Source organism: Trachypithecus francoisi, unplaced genomic scaffold, assembly GCF_009764315.1.
Source record: "Trachypithecus francoisi isolate TF-2019V2 unplaced genomic scaffold, Tfra_2.0 Lachesis_group5, whole genome shotgun sequence".
Lineage (NCBI taxonomy): Eukaryota > Metazoa > Chordata > Mammalia > Primates > Cercopithecidae > Trachypithecus > Trachypithecus francoisi.
The window spans coordinates 131710847-131729560 of NW_022681470.1; the positions used below are offsets into that span (position 1 = coordinate 131710847).

Genomic DNA, 18714 nt, shown 5'->3' on the forward strand with positions numbered 1-18714 from the left:
CGAGACGGGTGGATCACGAGGCCAGGAGATCGAGACCATCCTGGCTAACACGGCGAAACCCCGTCTCTACTAAAAAAAAAAAAAAAAAGCTAGCCGGGCGAGGTGGCGGGCGCCTGTAGTCCCAGCTACTCCAGAGGCTGAGGCAGGAGAATGGCGTAAACCCGGGAGGCGGAGCTTGCAGTGAGCTGAGATCCGGCCACTGCACTCCAGCCTGGGCGACAGAGCGAGACTGTCTCAAAAAAAAGAAAAAGAGAGATAAGTCTCTGTTGCCAAGGCTGGGGTGTAGTGGCACGATCATAGCTTACTTTAGCTTTGAACTCTTGGGCTCAAGGGATCCTCCCACCTCAACTTCCCAAGTAGTTGGGACTACTGGTGTACACCACCATGCTAGGCAAATTTTATTTTTATTTTTCTATAGACGGAGTCTCGTGTTGCCCAGGCTGGTCTTGAACTTCTGGGCTCAAATGATCCTCCCACCTTGGCCTCCCAAAGTGCTAGAATTACAGGTGTGAGCCACTGCACCCAACTTTTTTTTTTTTCTTTTAGAGTTACCATGTCATACCTAAATCAGTTTCTATCCACAGCCCGAGAGCTCTGCACAGCTGGGTGTGGGGATGTGGACGTGATGATCCGCGGGCTTCCAGGTGCAGCCCAGGGTTCCGCAGAGACATGGAGCCTCTAGGAGACGCGTGTCTGTGTGTGCTAATAAAAAGATGCATTGTGGCCGGGCGCGGTGGCTCAAGCCTGTAATCCCAGCACTTTGGGAGGTCAAGACGGGCGGATCACGAGGTCAGGAGATCGAGACCATCCTGGCTAACATGGTGAAACCCTGTCTCTACTAAAAAAAAAAAAATACAAAAAACTAGCTGGGCGAGGTGGTGGGCGCCTGTAGTCCCAGCCACTCGGGAGGCTGAGGCAGGAGAATGGCGTGAACCCGGGAGGCGGAGCTTGCAGTGAGCCCAGATCGCACCACTGCACTCCAGCCTGGGCAACAGAGCGAGACTCCGTCTCAAAAAAAAAAAAAAAAAGATGCAAGCAGTGGGCTCAGATGACTGTGGTCTGGGGAGTCTGTAACCCTCAGGGCTGACTGCAGACCCCCAGTAGGAGCTGATGGAGCAGTCCTCAGGCAGCCCCAGTAGGAGCTGATGGAGCAGTCCTCAGGCAGAGTTTCTTCCTCCTCCTGCCAAACCCCGATTTACCTCTTAAGGACTTGAGCTGATTCAGTGGGGCCACCCAGACCATCGAGGATCATCTCCTTTACTTGCTTACAGTATCTGGGTTGTGGATGGTAACCATGTCCACAGAGTACCTCCAGGGCACCCCTAGACGGGATGTTGTGGAATAATAATGAATCCCCAGGGGCTGCAGCCTAGCCAGTTGACACAACCCCACACCTCCATCAGCCCCAGTTGGGTCTGTGGTCACCCTTTGGCCACCTCCTTTTTACCTTCCCCAGGACATTCTCTCAGGGGTCAGACGTTGGGGGCAGGGGCGGGCTGGCCGGGGCTTACTGCCAGAGCAGCCCCACAGTGCCCTCTGGTGTCTTACAGCAGTCACTCTGTGCCTTCTGCTGCCACTGAACATTCATGCCACTCCACCCCAACCTGGGCAGTGGGGGACCCCTCATCCCCAACCCCCATCTCAGCGAGCCTATCAGATGATACACTGCAGCCTGGCCATGACCGAAGCACACAGTGGTGTCCTTGTGTGCAGCGTGCCATGTGTCTTGACTGCAGCCTAAGCACATGTGTAGCGGGGGCTCATGTCACTGAGAGAGACCTGGGGTGGCTACAGGGCTAACCTCCTGCTAGAGACAGGGTTTTGCCATGTTGGTCGGGCTGGTCTTGAACTCCTGAGACCTCAGGTGACCCATCCACCTCGGCCTCCCAAAGTGCTGGGATTATAGGCGGGAGCCACCGCGTGTGGCCAGCAGCTCCACTTTAGTGGGCTGTTAGCTTCGGGGCTCTTGGTCCTCGGTCATGCTGCCGGCAGCCTGCCACCAGAGCCTGCACTGGGCTCATCGTTGTCAGAGCACCCCCTGGAGGTGTGTTCCTTCGTGGATCCAGTCAGCCAGCATCACCCAAGCTCCTGCGGTTCACTGTCTGGGTCTTGGGGCTGGAGGGACTACTCTTAGGTTGTCATCAGGTACACATGCTGATTCGATGTTCAGGGTCTCGTGTGAGATTCAGGGACCTATTCCCCACGGGCCCACTGGACTCGAGCTGGAGACGTTGTGACTTAGGGACCTTGGCCATGCTTCTCCCTCTGTTCATCACCTTCCTTGTCCACCTCGAGGGCATCTGCAGGTTGAACTTGAGGTCAGGAGAACCAGTGTCCTTGCTGCAGCACAGAACAAGCTCAGCCTTTCATGTGCCTCTCCTCTTACATGGGTGCACCATGGCCAGCATAGGGTCTCGGCCTACGTGCTTCTGGGGTGGGGGTCTGATCTCGCCCAGCCATCTCCCTGCCTGTGCAACAGGTGCCCTCATGATGGCCAGGTGCACCTCTCCCTTCCCCTGTGCAGGGAGACTCGTCAGAGTCGCTTTATGGCATTTGCTGATTCACCGGGAAAGTCGAGCCTGCTGTGGTGTGTCCTGCCCCCGAGTAGCGTGCTTGGCTTGATGGCATCTCCTTTGTCCATGCTTGTGTCTAGAGCCTCTGCCCTTTCCCAGACCCCGAGTGGGGCTGACGTGGATCTCAGCTGTCTGGGGATTCCTCCTAGGATTTAACCCTAGTGAGGCCAATAGACTCCAGAGGGGAAAAGAAACCTGCACTTTGTTGACCCCAGCCGTGAACTCCAGCAAAGTCCCAGGTGATGATTAAAAAAAAAAAAAGGCCGGGGGAGCTGGGCATGGTGGCTCACACCTGTGATCCCAGTACTTTGGGAGGCTGAGGTGAGCAGATCATCTGAGGTCACAGGAGTTCAAGACCGGCCTGGATAACATGGTGAAACCCTGTCTCCACTAAAAATACAAAAATTAGGGCCGGGCACGGTGGCTCTAGCCTGTAATCCTAGCACTTTGGGAGGCCGAGGCGGGTGGATCACCTGAGGTCAGGAGTTCAAGACCAACCTGGCCAACATGGTGAACTCCCATCTCTATTAAAAATACAAAAAATTTAGCCAGGCGTGGTGGCGCGCACCTATAATCCCAGCTACTTGGGAGCCTGAGGCAGGAGAATCGCTTGAACCTGGGAGGAGGCAGAGATTGCCGTGAGCTTAGATCGTGCCACTGCACACCAGCCTGGGCAACAGAGTGAGACTCCGTCAAAAAAAAAAAAAGAGGAAAGGAGCAGTTGGTGTCCAGGGATGTTCCAGGTGTCAAGACTTCTGTGCGCTGAGGCAGGACCTGTATGGCAGTTTCTAGAAGGAGGTTTGGCAGGGTTTGTCTCTGCCAAGCAGAGATACAGCAGTGTCTTGGCAGCTAAGAATCAATTCCTGAAAACCTCCCAGGGGCCCGTGCATCCCCTACACCCTGCCACAGCTGCACACCTGGCCCTGGGTTCTGCACCTGACCCCCGCTTCTAGGATGGAGTTTGGGCGGCGGATGTCTACAGTGTGGAAAAGAGCCAAGCAGGGTGAAGGGCCACTGTGAAGCCCCTACCGACGGAGAAGCAAGGTCTCTGGGCAGGCCCAGGAGGGGCACTGTCAGTGCTGACTGGGTGTGCAGCTGCCCCTGGCCACAGTCGGTGCCCAGACGCTCCCGTGGTGGCAAAGGGGGTGGGCTTTGCTGTGTCAGACTTCCCACCTCTCCAGCTGGCTGTGGCCCAGTCTCATTGCCAGCTCTGCTGAATGGCATCTCCCCTGAAGCCAGGGTGACAGGATGAATCCTGCCTGCCTGGGTGGAGCTGGGGTTTTCTTGAGAAAGGACTGCACATGAGGGTGCCCAGCCCTCAGTCACTGTGGGGCAGGAGCCACTGGCAACTTGGGCCTCAGGCCAGGACCACAGGGGCAGTGGGGGTTAAAGAGACGACAGAGGAGGGTGGGAGAGCCACCCAGGCCGGGCTCAGGTTCCCACAGCCACTCCTTTTGGTTTCCCTGGATGTGTAGTCCCCGACTTCCCTGGCTGGCTCATTCTGGGTCACCACGTCACCTGTGCACCTGGCCACCACAGAGCCTCTCAGAAACCTGAGCTTCCCTCATCCCAGCGGCGTGTTTCCAGTTACTTGTATGAATGAGAATAAAAGTCATATCTGGGAAGGGAGGTGCAGGCAGGGCAGGGTGGCACCTGTGTGTGTTGGGCGAAAAAACACCTCAGTGGCATCGGAGCAGGACAGGTCTGGATGGCCAGGGTCACCCACATGGCTCTGGCAGAGGCTTCAGGGTGTGTGTGGTTGTGTTTGTGTGTGTGGCGGGTGGGGTTGTGTTTGAGTATAGGGGGTTCGTGGTTGTGTGGGCTGTGGTTGTGTGCGGGTTGTGTTTATGTGGCTGGGGGTTGTGTGTGGGTGTGTGTGCGTTGTGTTTGTGTGGTTGTGTGAGGGGTTTGTGTGTAGAGGGGTGTATGTGGGGGGTTGTGCATGTGGGTTGTGTGTCTGGGTTGTGCTTGGGGGGTTGTGTTTGTGTGCGGCGGGGTTATGTGGGGGGGAGGTTGTGTGGCGCTGTGTGGGGGGTATTGTGTGTATGGTTGTGTGGTTGGGGATTGTGTGGTTGTGTGTGTGGGGGAATTGTGGTTGTGGGGGTTGTATGTAGGGAGACTGTGTGTGGAGGGGTTGTGTTTGTGTATGTGGGGTTGTGTGTAGGGGATTATGTGGTTGTGGGAGTTGTGTGTAGGGAGATTGTGGAGGGGTTGTGTTTGTGTGTGGTGTGGGGGAATTGTGGTTGTGGGGGTTGTATGTAGGGAGACTGTGTGTGGAGGGGTTGTGTTTGTGTATGTGGGGTTGTGTGTAGGGGATTATGTGGTTGTGGGAGTTGTGTGTAGGGAGATTGTGGAGGGGTTGTGTTTGTGTGTGGTGTGTGGGGGAATTGTGTGATTGGGGTTGTGTGTAGAGAGATTGTGGAGGGGTTGTGTTTGTGTGTGTGTGTGGTTGTGTGTGGGGGATTATGTGGTTGTGGGAGTTGTATGTAGGGAGATTGTGGAGGGGTTGTGTTTGTGTGTGTGGTTGTGTGTGGGGGATTATGTGGTTGTGGGGGTTGTGTGTGTGGGGGAATTGTGGTTGTGGGGGTTGTGTGTGGGTGTGTGTGCGTTGTGTGTGTGTGGTTGTGTGTGGGGGATTATATAGTTGTGGGGGTTGTATGTAGGGAGATTGTGGAGGGGTTGTGTTTGTGTGTGTGTGTGGTATGTGGGGGAATTGTGTGGTTGGGGTTGTGTGTAGGGAGCTTGTGGAGGGGTTGTGTGTGTGTGGGGTTGTGTGTGTGGGGATTGTGTGGTTGTGCGGGTTGTGTAGGGAGATTGTGTGTGGAGGGGTTGTGTTTGTGTTTGTGTGTGTGTGTGGTGTGGGGGGGATGGTGTGGTTCTGGGGGTTGTATGTAGGGAGATTGTGTGTGGAGGGGTTGTGTTTGTGTGTGTGGTTGTGTGTGGGGGATTGTGTGGTTATGGGGGTTGAGTTTGTGTGTATTTGTATGTGTGGTGGGGGAGGGTTTCCCTGCCATAGGATGGGTCATCAGAGGCTGTGTGTGTGATTTCTCTGATGCTGAGCGCAGGCTGTTTCTGCCTTCTCTGACCCTGATAGAGATGGGTGTTTGTGTTCAGGTGTGGCCTGGCGTGGTGGGCCCTCAATGGGCTTTAGCCTCGCCCTCCACCAGTACACTGGTTGGGCCCTGACCCCTCAGCTTGCGTTTCTGTATCAGCATGACAGGGACAAGGGTGCCTGCCCTAGGGGGACACGTTTGAGGCTGAGAGGGGATGCTGGGCAGACCCCAGCAGATGGGACAGCTTTTTTCCTGGGGCAGTGTTCAGCCTTGGGGAGGGGCAGGATGGGCCTCTGGAGAAGGGTCTGCAGGCCGGTCACAGGGAGTGGCTGGTGCAGGGACTGCCTGCAAGCCCAGACCAGACTCTTCCTGCCCAGAGTAGCCGAACCCAGGAACTGTTCTTATCTTGGGAGCAGGGACTGGCACTGGGCTGGGTGCAGCCATGGCTTCCCTTGTGGGTCCAAACACTGCCCCAGGGGACAAGTCCCAGCCAAGGCCACACAGCAGGGTGGGGGAGTGGTGCTCTTCCACGTTCCTGGTGGCAGAAGCCCGGTCCTCTGTCTCACAGGTGAGGCACAGGCAGGCAAAGCCTCCCATGGGCGTACGAGGCAGCTCGGCAGGGGCGAGGGGGCTGGAGATTCAGCCGCAGTCTCTCCTGCGCTCATGGTGTCACAGAGGAGGAGATGGGGCCTGGGTGCCAGTGGGGTGCTGCAGCTGGGGGACAAGACCTGAGGGCTCCCTCCATGTTGTCCCTCCTTGTTGACTATTTGAACGCCCCTCATGTGTCAGTCTAACTGTGAGGAGCTCGTGCCAAAGCCCAGGCATTAATTTAGGAAGGGCCACCTCTGTTGACAGAGGGTCTGGGGTCAGCCTGGAATGCAGTGGCCTCAGATGTGATGCTGCCCTGCACTGAGCCTGGCTGGGACCAGCACAGTCCATCCATCTGCCTGCCTGTCCCTGACTGTCCGTCCTCCCAGGCAGGGCTGGAGCTTTGTGCAGCTGGGCTGCAGGGGCACAGCCAAAGTCAGGCTGCTGTGACCCATGATAGGTTTGTCGGGGGCCAGTACTTCTGATCTGTGAGCCCACAGGACACAAGCCTACCTCATTCATAGCTGCAGCAAATGGAGACTCACGTGGAGTCAATATCCTTTGTGGGGGGATGCTGACAGGGGGTTGCCAAGGAGGGGCGCCAGAGTTGCGGGTGGCTGCCCAAGCCCCTCTTGTCACATTTTACCTCATAGGATGTCCCAGGCCAGGTCTGTCCGTTTGGTGGTGGGGAAAGTGAGTCGTGGTCCAGACAAGCCACTTTCCAGGGGTCACACGATTGGGGTGGGGGCCCTGCATCTGGGCAGGTGCTGAGCACTGTCCTCAGACAGCAGTGCTGTTGCTGCTGAAAACGGCCCCTCGTCCCATGCCCACCCGCATAGGTGCCTGAGTCCCCTGTCTACGCAGTGTGTGTTGCTGAGGATGGGCCACCCATCCCGTCACTGGCAGAAGAGCAGGGATGTGTTTTAGGGAAAGGGGCCAGCACATTCCTGTTGTGAGGGTTGCATTTTGGGGACTCGTGCAAGAGATGCAGGCTGGGGGCCCGTCCTGCTGAGGACCTCCCGGTGATACCCCCTCCCCCTCCATGCAGCACATCTCCATCCCCCAGCCCGACTGCCCCGCGGAGGCGCGGACGTTCTCCTTCTACCTCTCCAACATCGGCCGTGACAACCCCCAGGGCAGCTTTGACTGCATCCAGCAGTATGTCTCCAGGTGAGGCGCCGCCCCAACCCAGAGCACCCCACTGACTCTCAAGGTGCCACCTCTGGCCCAGGGTTAAGATGTGCCCTATTGAAACCGTGTTGCCTGAGACGGTGCTGATGGAGCCTGTTTTCCAGGCCAGGTGGTGGACTGGGGGCTTGGGTCCTGAACAGATCCTCCCTGCATTGTCCCAGCTGCTGACCCCAGCTGGCCTTGTCTTACAGTCATGGGGACGTCCACCTGGACTGCCTGGGCAGCATACAGGACAAGATCACAGTGTGCGCCACCGACGACTCCTACCAGAAGGCACGGCAGAGCATGGCCCAGGCAGAGGAGGAGACACGGAGCCGCAGTGCCATTGTCATCAAGGCTGGAGGCCGCTACCTGGGTGAGCAGCGAGTTTGGGTGCTGCCACAGGGTAGCCAGGCAGCTGCCAGTGTCGGGAAGCATTTGGGGCCCGTCCAGGCTGGGCACTGTCTGTGCCCTGCACAGAAATGATGGGCCAACCGAGGAGTCCCTGAGCAGGACATGCCTGGACCAGAGTCTGGGTTGGGAAGAGAAGTCTGGCCACATGGGCCTGGGGGCCACGTGAGGGGTGGGGGGTTGGGCTGCAGCAGCTACTGCCTTGTGAAGCCAGAGGTGGACAAAGCGGCCTGAGAACTCCAGGAGCTGTTAGTTGGTGGTCCCTGCTTTCAGGCTGCAGCCTTGGGTACCTTCACCTGTCAGGGAGGCCAACAGGCCCCCCGAAGACGGGCATGCAGCCTAGGGCAAGGCCCATGTCTGTCTCTGGAGGCTGCTCCCACCCTCACCTGACCAGCCAGCTCCTCCCCAAGGCCACCACAGTTGGCAACAGGCAGGAAATGAGCCTCACAGGCCCTGTTGCCAGCAACCCAGCACTGCGGGAAAACTGTAGCCACTCAGCATCGACGTGGAAACGGTTTCAGCAGTTGAGAAGCCAACAGGCCTTGACAGTGGGAAGGAAAGTGCTGTTTGTTTACAGAGCTGCAGCACCCCGCCTCTTAGTCCAGGCAGAACGCCAGAAGTCATGGGAACTCATTATGGCGGGAGTAGGGTGCCGGGCTTCAGAGAGGAGGGAGATGGCTCAGAGCAGACGACAGCCTTGATGGCTTTTTGAGTTTTCTCTTTAAGAAAAGTGGGGGGCATTTCAATTGGGGGGCATTTCAATTCCTCTCTTTCCTCCTTCTGAAGAAAGCACGTGATTTCCCTTTGCTGAGCAGAGGGATGCCCTCTGAATGAAACCCCAGATGTGGGTGCAGGGGTTGGATCTCCTGGTCAACACTGAGCCCAGGTGGACGTGTTATATGGCTAGGGAGCCCGGGCTGTAAGCCCCAAGCACAGGGCTGCTGTGGGCAGAACAGTTGAAGAGACAGCTGTACACGTGTTTTTTTTGTTTGTTTGTTTGTTTGTTTTGTTTTTTTTGAGGCGGAGTCTCACTCTGTTGCCCAGGCTGGAGTGCAGTGGCTGGATCTCAGCTCACTGCAAACTCCGCCTCCCGGGTTCACGCCATTCTCCTGCCTCAGCCTCCCGAGTAGCTGGGACTACAGGCGCCCGCCACCTCGCCCGGCTAGTTTTTTGTATTTTTAGTAGAGACGGGGTTTCACCATGTTAGCCAGGATGGTCTCGATCTCCTGACCTCGTGATCCGCCCGTCTCGGCCTCCCAAAGTGCTGGGATGACAGGCTTGAGCCACCGCGCCCGGCCTGTTTTTTGTTTTTTTAAAGATGGGACCTTTCTCTGTCACTCAGGCTGGAGTGCTATGGCACAATTATAGCTCACTGCAGCCTCAAACTCCTGGGCTCAAGTGATCCTACCTTATCCTCCAGAGTAGCTGGGACCACAGGTGTGTGCCACCACACATGGCTAACTTTTAGATTTTTTGTAGAGACAGAACCTCGCTATGTTACTCAGGTTGGTCTCTGACTCTTGGGCTCAAATGATCCTTTCGCCTGGGCCTCCCACGGTGCTGGGATTACAGGCATGAGTCAGTGCACATGGCCTCATACACATATTAATAAATCTGTGGGTCCTTCAGCCAAACACTTGATCAGAAATGTATCTTAGCACGCCACTTTGGGTACAGTGAGGGTTTTTTTTTTTTGAGACGGAGTCTCGCTTTGTCACCCAGGCTGGAGTACAGTGGCGTGATCTTGGCTCACTGCAAGCTCCGCCTCCCAGGTTCATGCCGTTCTCCTGCCTCAGCCTCCTGAGAAGCTGGGACTATAGGCGCCTGCCACTACACCCGGCTAATTTTTTGTTATTTTTTAGTAGAGACGGTTTCACCGTGTTAGCCAGGATGGTCTCGATCTCCTGACCTCATGATCTGCCTACTTCGGCCTCCCAGAGTGCTGGGATTACAGGCCTGAACCACCGCGCCTGGCCTTTTTTTTTTTTTTTTTTTTGGGACAGAATCTCGCTCTTTCGCCTCGGCTGGAGTGCAGTGGCACTATATCGGCTCACTGCAAGCTTTGCCTCCCAGGTTCACACCATTCTCCTGCCTCAGCCTGCCGAGTAGCTGGGACTACAGGCACCCGCCACCACGCCAGGCTAATTTTTTGTAGTTTTAGTAGAGACAGGGTTTCGTCATGTTGGCCAGGATGGTCTGAATCTCCTGACCTCGTGATCCACCCACCTCGGCCTCCCAAAGTACTGGGATTACATGCGTGAGCCACTGCGCCCGGCCCCTGCCCCCCCCTTTTCTTTTTTTGAGACAGAGTCTCGCTCTGTTGCCCAGGCTGGAGTGCAGTGGCGCAATCTCGGCTCACTGCAACCTCCGCCTCCCGGGTTCATGCCATACTCCTGCCTCAGCCTCCCAAGTAGCTGAGAGTACAGGTGCCCACCACCACGTCTGCCTTTCTTTTTTTTTTTTTTTTTTTTTTGTATTTTTAGTAGAGATGGGGTTTTACCGTGTTATCCAGGACGGTCTCGATCTCCTGACCTCGTGATCCACCCGCCTTGGCCTCCCAAAGTGCTGGATTACAGGTGTGAGCCACCGTGCCCGGTCCAGTGAGGGTTTTTGAAACAGTTTATGTTCTGGTAGGGGACACTGTCTGTTAAGATGTGGATGTGGCTGGACGCAGTGGCTCACACCTGTAATCCCAGCACTTTGAGAGGCCGAGGCGGAGAGATCACGAGGTCAGTAGTTCAAGACCAGCCTGGTCAATATGGTGAACCCCCGTCTCTACTAAAAATACAAAAATTAGCCGGGTATGGTGGCATGCGCCTGTAGTCCCAGCTACTCGGGAGGCTGAGGCAGGAGAATCTCCTGAACCTGGAAGGCGGAGGTTGCAGTGAGTTGAGATTGCACCACTGCACTCCAGCCTGGGCAACAGAGCGAGACTGTCTCCAAAAAAAAAAAAAAAAAATTCTTGTGAATGTGCGTGTCCCTCTGTCTCACAGTGCCCCCCATAGGCTGCTCCTCCTCCCTGTCGACCAGCCTGGCCCTATACGAGTGAGTGCAGCCCTGCTGTCAGGACCCCACTGAACAGACGCTGGAGGTGTGAGTGCTGGCTCTGGGTATTCTGAAAGCACGGCTTTCTGGGTTAATTGACAGATCAGTTTTTTTTTTTTTTTTTTTGAGACGGAGTCCGCTCTGTCACCCAGGCTGGAGTGCAGTGGCCAGATCTCAGCTCACTGCAAGCTCGCCTCCCGGGTTTACGCCATTCTTCTGCCTCAGCCTCCAGAGTAGCTGGGACTACAGGCGCCCGCCACCTCGCCCGGCTAGTTTTTGTATTTTTTTTTTTTTTGAGGCGGAGTCTCGCTCTGTTGCCCGGACTGGAGTGCAGTGGCCGGATCTCAGCTCACTGCAAGCTCCACCTCCCGGGTTTACACCATTCTCCTGCCTCAGCCTCCCGAGTAGCTGGGACTACAGGCGCCCGCCATCTTGCCCGGCTAGTTTTTGTATTTTAGAGACGGGGTTTCACCGTGTTAGCCAGGATGGTCTCGATCTCCTGACCTCGCGATCCGCCCGTCTCGGCCTCCCAAAGTGCTGGGATTACAGGCTTGAGCCACCGTGTCTGGCCGTTTTTTGTATTTTTTAATAGAGATGGGGCTGGGCGCGGTGGCTCAAGCCTGTAATCCCAGCGCTTTGGGAGGCCGAGACGGGCGGATCACGAGGTCAGGCGATCGAGACCATCCTGGCTAACACGGTGAAACCCCGTCTCTACTAAAAAATACAAAAAACTAGCCGGGCGAGGTGGCGGGCGCCTGTAGTCCCAGCTGCTCGGGAGGCTGAGGCAGGAGAATGGCGTAAACCCAGGAGGCGGAGCTTGCAGTGAGCTGAGATCCGGCCACTGTACTCCAGCCTGGGCGACAGAGCGAGACTCCGTCTCAAAAAAAAAAAAAAAAAAAAAAAAATAGAGATGGGGTTTCACCGTATTAGCCAGGATGGTCTCGATCTCCTGACTTCGTGATCCGCCCGTCTCGGTCCTAAAGTGCTGGGATTACAGGCTTGAGCCACCACGCCGGCGACAGATCAGATTTTGAGAAAGAAGATCAGAGTGATGTTGTTATGAAGCACTTTTGGGGGAAGGATTTGAGGCACTGTTGAGCTTGCTCGGCCGACCCTGTTCCCAAGGATGCCAGGGCATCATTGTTCAGGACAATGCAGGGAGCAGCGTGCTAGACCCTGCCCACATCTCTGCATTGGGAATAGATGGGAGCCTGCTCTCCCCAGGGCTCTGGGCACAGCCACGCCTGCCAGAGGAGAGCTTGACCAGGCCTAAGGCTGGGGTGCCACTTGCCCCTGGGTCTTCACAGCAGCTGCCGAAAGTGGCTCTGACTTCCTTCCTTCCTTCCTTCCTCCCTCCCTCCCTCCCTCCCTTTTTTCGACAGTCTTGCTCTGTTGCCCAAACTGGAGTGCAGTGGCCGGATCTCAGCTCACTGCAAGCTCCGCCTCCCGGGTTTACACCATTCTCCTGCCTCAGCCTCCCGAGTAGCTGGGACTACAGGCGCCCGCCATCTTGCCGGCTAGTTTTTGTATTTTAGAGACGGGGTTTCACCGTGTTAGCCAGGATGGTCTCGATCTCCGACCTCTCGCGATCCGCCCGTCTCGGCCTCCCAAAGTGCTGGGATTACAGGCTTGAGCCACCGCGTCTGGCCGTTTTTTGTATTTTTATAGAGGATGGGGCTGGGCGCGGTGGCTCAAGCCTGTAATCCCAGCGCTTGGGAGGCCGAGACGGGCGGATCACGAGGTCAGGCGATCGAGACCATCCTGGCTAACACGGTGAAACCCGTCTCTACTAAAAACAAAAAACTAGCCGGGCGAGGTGGCGGGCGCCTGTAGTCCCAGCTGCTCGGGAGGCTGAGGCAGGAGAATGGCGTAAACCCAGGAGGCGGAGCTTGCAGTGAGCTGAGATCCGGCCACTGTACTCCACCTGGGCGACAGAGCGGACTCCGTCTCAAAAAAAAAAAAAAAAAAAAATAGAGATGGGGTTTCACCGTATTAGCCAGGATGGTCTCGATCTCCTGACTTGTGATCCGCCCGTCTCGGCCTCCTAAAGTGCTGGGATTACAGGCTTGAGCCACCACGCCCGGCCGACAGATCATTTTGAGAAAGAAGTCAGAGTGATGTTGTTATGAAGCACTTTTGGGGGAAGGATTTGAGGCACTGTTGAGCTTGCCTCGGCCGACCCTGTTCCCAGGATGCCAGGGCATCATTGTTCAGACAATGCAGGGAGCAGCGTGCTAGACCCTGCCACATCTCTGCATGGGAATAGATGGAGCCTGCTCTCCCCAGGCTCTGGGCACAGCCACGCCTGCCAGAGGAGAGCTTGACCAGGCCTAAGGCTGGGGTGCCACTTGCCCCTGGGTCTTCACAGCAGCTGCCGAAAGTGGCTCTGACTTCCTTCCTTCCTTCCTTCCTCCCTCCCTCCCTCCCTCCCTCCCTTTTTCGACAGTCTGCTCTGTTGCCCAACTGGAGTGCAGTGGCCGATCTCAGCTCACTGCAAGCTCCGCCTTTCAGGTTCATGCCATTCTCCTGCCTCAGCCTCCCGAGTAGCTGGGACTACAGGCGCCCGCCACTTCGCCCAGCTAGTTTTTTGTATTTTTTAGTAGAGACGGGGTTTCACCGAGTTAGCTGGGATGCTCTCAATATCCTGACCTTGTGATCCGCCCATCTCGGCCTCCCAAAGTGCTGGGATTACAGGCTTGAGCCACTGCGCCCAGCCTGACATCTTTATTGACTTTAGAAAAACAAAAATGGCAGCCGCATGGGGCCAGCATAGGACTCTGAAGAGCAGGCTTGGGAGTGACTGCCTCTTGCAGTTCAGGGACCCCCAGTTTAACATCAGAAGGGTTTATAAACAGTCCCCACCTCAGGCTGGGCAGGGTGGCTCTGGCCTATAATCCCAGCACTTTGGGAAGCTGAGGTGGGAGGGTCCTTTGGGCCCGTGAGTTTGAGACCAGCCTGGGCAGCATAGTGAGACCCCACGTCTACAAATAATAAAAAAAAATCCACCAGGCATGGTGGTGCGCACCTGTGGTCCCAGCTACTCCAGAGGCTGAGGTGGGAGGATCACTTGAGCCCAGGAATTTGGAGCTACAGTGAGCCATAATTGTGCCACTACACTCCAGCCTGAGTGACAGAGCGTGATCCTGTCTCAAGAAACAATCCTCCCCACCTCTCCCCGATCTTCCCGCACAAACACATTGCACACCAGAGTTATCAGGTGATTTTGCTGTCCAGGATTTAGGTCGCCTGTGATCAAGTCAGTTAAGGCTCTGACACAGTTCTGCTGCCTGCACCTCCCACTTCTAAGGCTGTGTGCCCTGCAGGTGCCAGCCGTGGGCAGCAGGTGGCGCTCTTGGCCGCCCAGGGTCCCCAGGGAGCAAGCTGGCCTTTGCTGTGGTTGGTGTGGTGCCTGCCGCCAGCACTCTCTATAGTCTCAAACCTTTGGGCACCCTCTCAGCAGCACTGGCTTAGGACACGGCAGCGCCCTCTCTGTTCCCTAACACTTGGATTCTTGTTGCAGGCAAGAAGGTTCAGTTTCGGAAACCAGCCCCAGGTGCGACAGACGCGGTGCCCTCCCGCAAGCGGGCAACCCCCATCAATTTGGCGAGTGCCATCAGGAAGAGCGGTGCCAGTGGCGTGAGCGGGGGCAGCGGGGTGTCCCAGAGGCCATTCCGTGACCGAGTGCTGCACCTCCTTGCGCTAAGGCCCTACCGCAAGGCCGAGCTGCTGTTGCGGCTGCAGAAGGACGGCCTGACACAGGCGGACAAGGATGCGCTAGATGGCCTCCTCCAGCAGGTGCGTGCCGCCCTGATGTCATGTCTTTACCAGTGGTCTCCGCAGATGGTCTTGTGTGGGTGGAATGGGCCAGAGCATGGAGACTGGGATTGGGGGCTGGCAGGGAAGAGCCCTTCCTGGCTTCAGAACCTGCCTGAGAGCCGGGACCTCTTTGATTAGAACAAGCTTAGGGGGCCATGGGTGCATCTCTGGGCATGGCCCTAACTGTCCAGGGTTGAGAGGTGGGCTCAGCATGGAGCCCAGGCCCTCCTTCACTGTCTGCTGACACGCGGGCCCTGGGGCCTGGCACAGTGGAACCAGGCTTCGGCTGCAGGCGATTCGTGGACTCAAGGCCTGGGGAAGGAACCTACACTTGCCTGGCAGAGCCTGGTGGGCCTCAGTGTGAATCAGCTGCCTGCTGCCCTCCACCTGCACCTCCAGGCGAGGGGCTTCACGTCTTGGACCATAAGGCTTCCGTCTGTGACCTGCAGTGCCCCTCCCTGGGGTTGGAGGCTAGGCCATCTGGAACGTGGTGCTGGCAAGTGGAGCCTGCTGTTGAGAAACACCCCGGGCATTGGAGCAGGTGTGATGGCCCTGACTACCTTCCACCCCTGTCACCCATGGAGGTTCCTGAGGCTCCATCCTGGCTTCCTGGGGTCCCTGGGAAGGGGAGTGACTCACACTGGCTTCAGAACATCAGCCAGGCTGTGCAGACACAGCCCTGAGGTGAGCTGAGGATGGGTCTCCTTGGATCCTGGCTGTGGTTGAGGAGGAGGCACCGCTGAGCCTCTTGCACCTCTTAGGATGATGGAAGTGGGATGTTTGGGGTCACATCCAGCACCTCAGGAACACAGGTGATGCCTGCAGCAGAAAGCATACACTGTGGCATGCTGGGAGAGCAGCTGTATAAAGGACGTTCTTCCATGTTTGTGGAGCTCCTCATAGGCGTCCCGCTCGGGTGCACGCCTGGTGGGACTGTGCTGCACATTCCTTGGGAGGATGTCAACCCAGCCCTCATCCACCTACACCCTGCTCCTGAGGCAGGGCTGGCATGGTGCCAGCAGGAGTTGCTGAAGGGAGCTTGATGGAGTTACCAGATATGGAACCTTCATTGACCTGGCCAGGAGGTGCCTGTGCTGGGGCCTGGCTTCTCCAGGTAACTTTGGTTCAGCACCTCCTGGGAGCGGTCCCGGCCAGCGTCTGCAGGCAGAGTGTCCCTTCCTGTGCCACTGTGACTTCCCGTGGACAGCTTGTCTTCTTGCTTCTATATTCATTATGCAGCTGCTTCCCCCCAAGCAGCTATGGGGGTCAGCAGAACACTGTTGCCTTGCAGAAGCGGAGGGGGATGTGCCTCACCCACACTGGTCATTTCCAGCCCCTCACAGGCCTGCAGACACGCTGAGGAACAGCAGCGACAAAATTGCACCCCTCAAAGGTGCTTGGCCCCCCCTGTGGAAAAATCTAGAGCAGAGATGGAAGGTGACCACCTCTAGGACTGGCTGGGCCCCAGGCTTGAGTAATGTTTAGCAAAGCCCATTGAGAGCCATAAAAATATTCAGCCTTTGACCTACTAATCTGGCTTCTGGGAATCCCGTCGAAGGAAACTGTTGCCAACCTGAAAAAAACTGCACACAGTAATGTCTGTTTATGCTACAGAGAAACTGGCAGCAGTTTGAGGGTGGAATATTACTCAGCTGTTAAAAATGCTCCCCATGGAATACGCTGTGACGCAGAGCCATGTCAGATGCAACAGAAAACAGTGGCTACTGTGCCTGCAGCAAGATGGAGACCAGAGCGCCCTGCAGGCCAGCACGCAGCGCCCACTCAGGGCAGTGACCTGGAGCTTCCTCAGGTCCCTTTAAGGCAGATATTCTGAATCCATCTTTGTTAGCAGTCTGGGAGACGAACTCAGCTTTTGTCAACCAGCAACAGCAAGGCATGCTGGTTGTAGGGAAGGTGGGCTCAGACCTGGCCCCGGAGGTACCCCTCACCCAGCATCCCCAGCTGTGGCTGACTCTGCCCTGGGAGTTGTAATCAGAAACAGGGTGGAGCCCAGTACGGTGGCTCACGCCTGTTTCCAGCACTTTGGGAGGCTGAGGTGGGAGGATCCTTGAGGCCAGGAGCTCAAGACTAGCCTAGGCAAAATACTGAGACCCTATCTCTACAAAAAAATAAAATTTGCTGGGTATGATAGTGCATGCTTGTAGCCCACCTGCTTGGGAAACTGAGGCAAGATGATTGCTTGAGCCCAGGAGGTTGCAGCTACAGGGAGCCTTGATCACACCACTGTACTCCAGCCTAGAAGAAATAGGAGCCGGGTGTGGTGGCTGGAATCCCAGCACATTGGGAGGCTGAGGTCAGAGGATCGCTTGAGCCCAGGGGTTCAAAACAAGCCTGGACAACATAGCGAGATCCCATCTCTAACAACGACAACAACAAAATTAGCTGGAGTATAGTGGTGCACACCTGTGGCCCCACCTACATGAGAGGCTGAGGTGGGAGGATCGCTTGAGCACAGGAGGTCTAGGCTGTAGTGAGCCAAGATCTTGTATCAAAAAAAGGAAAAAGAGAAATGGTTAGGGGGGCCAGGGGACAAGTGATGGGGTCTCAGGACTGCAGGTGATAGCCCTCCCCTTTTTGGAGCCAGCCTGGCCCAGCACCTGTAAGACAGTTGAGTCTGGACCTGGCTTCATGAACCTCATTGTCCCTTCTGCACCCTGAGAATTGTGTGCGGGGGAACTAGGGGTGGGAGGCAGCACGGATCGGTAGTGGGCCATCCTCTTTCCTCTCCTCTGTCTCTGTCTGTCTGTCTCTCACTGTCTCTGCACACCCTCCCAACCTCGCCATAAGATCTTTTTTCTCTAGTTCCCCGCCTCTCGTAGGCTTCCCACAAAGTGATGGCTGGCTCTGTCTTGCAGGTGGCCAACATGAGTGCTAAGGATGGCACGTGTACGCTGCAGGACTGCATGTACAAGGACGTGCAGAAGGACTGGCCTGGCTACTCGGAGGGAGACCAGCAGCTGCTGAAGCGGGTGCTTGTCCGGTAATGCCACCTCCTGTGCCCCAGCATGTCCCCCCCACCATGAAGGCAGCCAGAGCTTACCCAGAGGATGTTGGGGTGGTCTTGTGTGGTCCTGAAGGCTACAGGGCTTGGGAGCAGGATGGAAGGGTCCAAACAGGCCTCTCTGGCCATCCTCCCTACTGCCCACGTGGTGCCCCAGGGCCTCCCATGGTGGGGGAAGGCCACGCCCACAGAGTGGGATGGAGGTGTGAGTCACTGGCCCCAACCTCAGAATCTTCAGACAAAGGCTTCAGTCTGCCGGGACCTTCCTCAGCTGTCCCCAACTTCCCCTCATGCTTCCCTCCACAACCTGGGCATCCCCACAGGGCCTCGGAAGTTCACTGGCTTTTTGAAAAGAGCCTCTCAAGAACCTGAAGTAGAGAGAAATAAGGCCAAACACTCCCAGCAGGTGTCATTAAGCGGAGTTAATTAAATGCATCCCCTCAGGCTAATTGGGACCCAGGGTCAGGAGTGGCAACAGCTCAGGGGAACAGTGGTTATGGAGGCAGGCGGCTAATGATTTCCTTCTCCACGGCTGCCAGTTAGGGAGCTTGGCTATGGAGCTTGGGCTGCGAAGCAGGCCAATCTGCTAATTAGTCCATAAGTGATTTCTCAGGGACTCGGAGGTATTTATGAGTTTGTAGTTTTTTGGAAGTTCAGCTGTTTAAAGCAGTAATTGCCTCTGGAAAGCAGAGTGAAGTTGGAGGTCCACTCTGCTCCCCTGAGAGGGTAGTGCCTGCCTGTCCACCCTGGGTGTGCAGGTCAGGGGCCTACGGGGCACTGCCCTGGCTGGCGGCAGGCTGGCGGAGGGCACAGTCTTGGCAGAAGACCCCTCCCCCCCATCCTCACACCCTGTGTCCTCTCCTTGGCCCCCTGGGTTCCTCAGACCCTTAGGGCACTGGAAGGAGAACTGCCCAGAGCTAGTGGAGTGAAGTGGAGAAGCCTGGGCTGCTTCCCGGGATGCAGGCTCCAGAGCTGCCTCCAGCTTCTGTGATTCGAGGCTCATGTTCCATGTGCTGAGTGAGCTGCTGGGCTCATG

At 56.6% G+C, this 18714-nt stretch overlaps 1 protein-coding gene across 1 annotated transcript in view; it reads left to right on the forward strand.

Moving 5' to 3' along the window:
* Window positions 1-18714, forward strand: part of ELL (elongation factor for RNA polymerase II) — an 87001-nt gene that overhangs the window by 53334 nt on the left and 14953 nt on the right. Inside the window, exons 3-6 of the mRNA XM_033198841.1 lie at window positions 7263-7384; window positions 7597-7760; window positions 14361-14635; window positions 17533-17657. Of these exons, the coding sequence (XP_033054732.1) occupies window positions 7263-7384; window positions 7597-7760; window positions 14361-14635; window positions 17533-17657 (686 nt within the window). The remainder of the gene's footprint in view (window positions 1-7262; window positions 7385-7596; window positions 7761-14360; window positions 14636-17532; window positions 17658-18714) is intronic.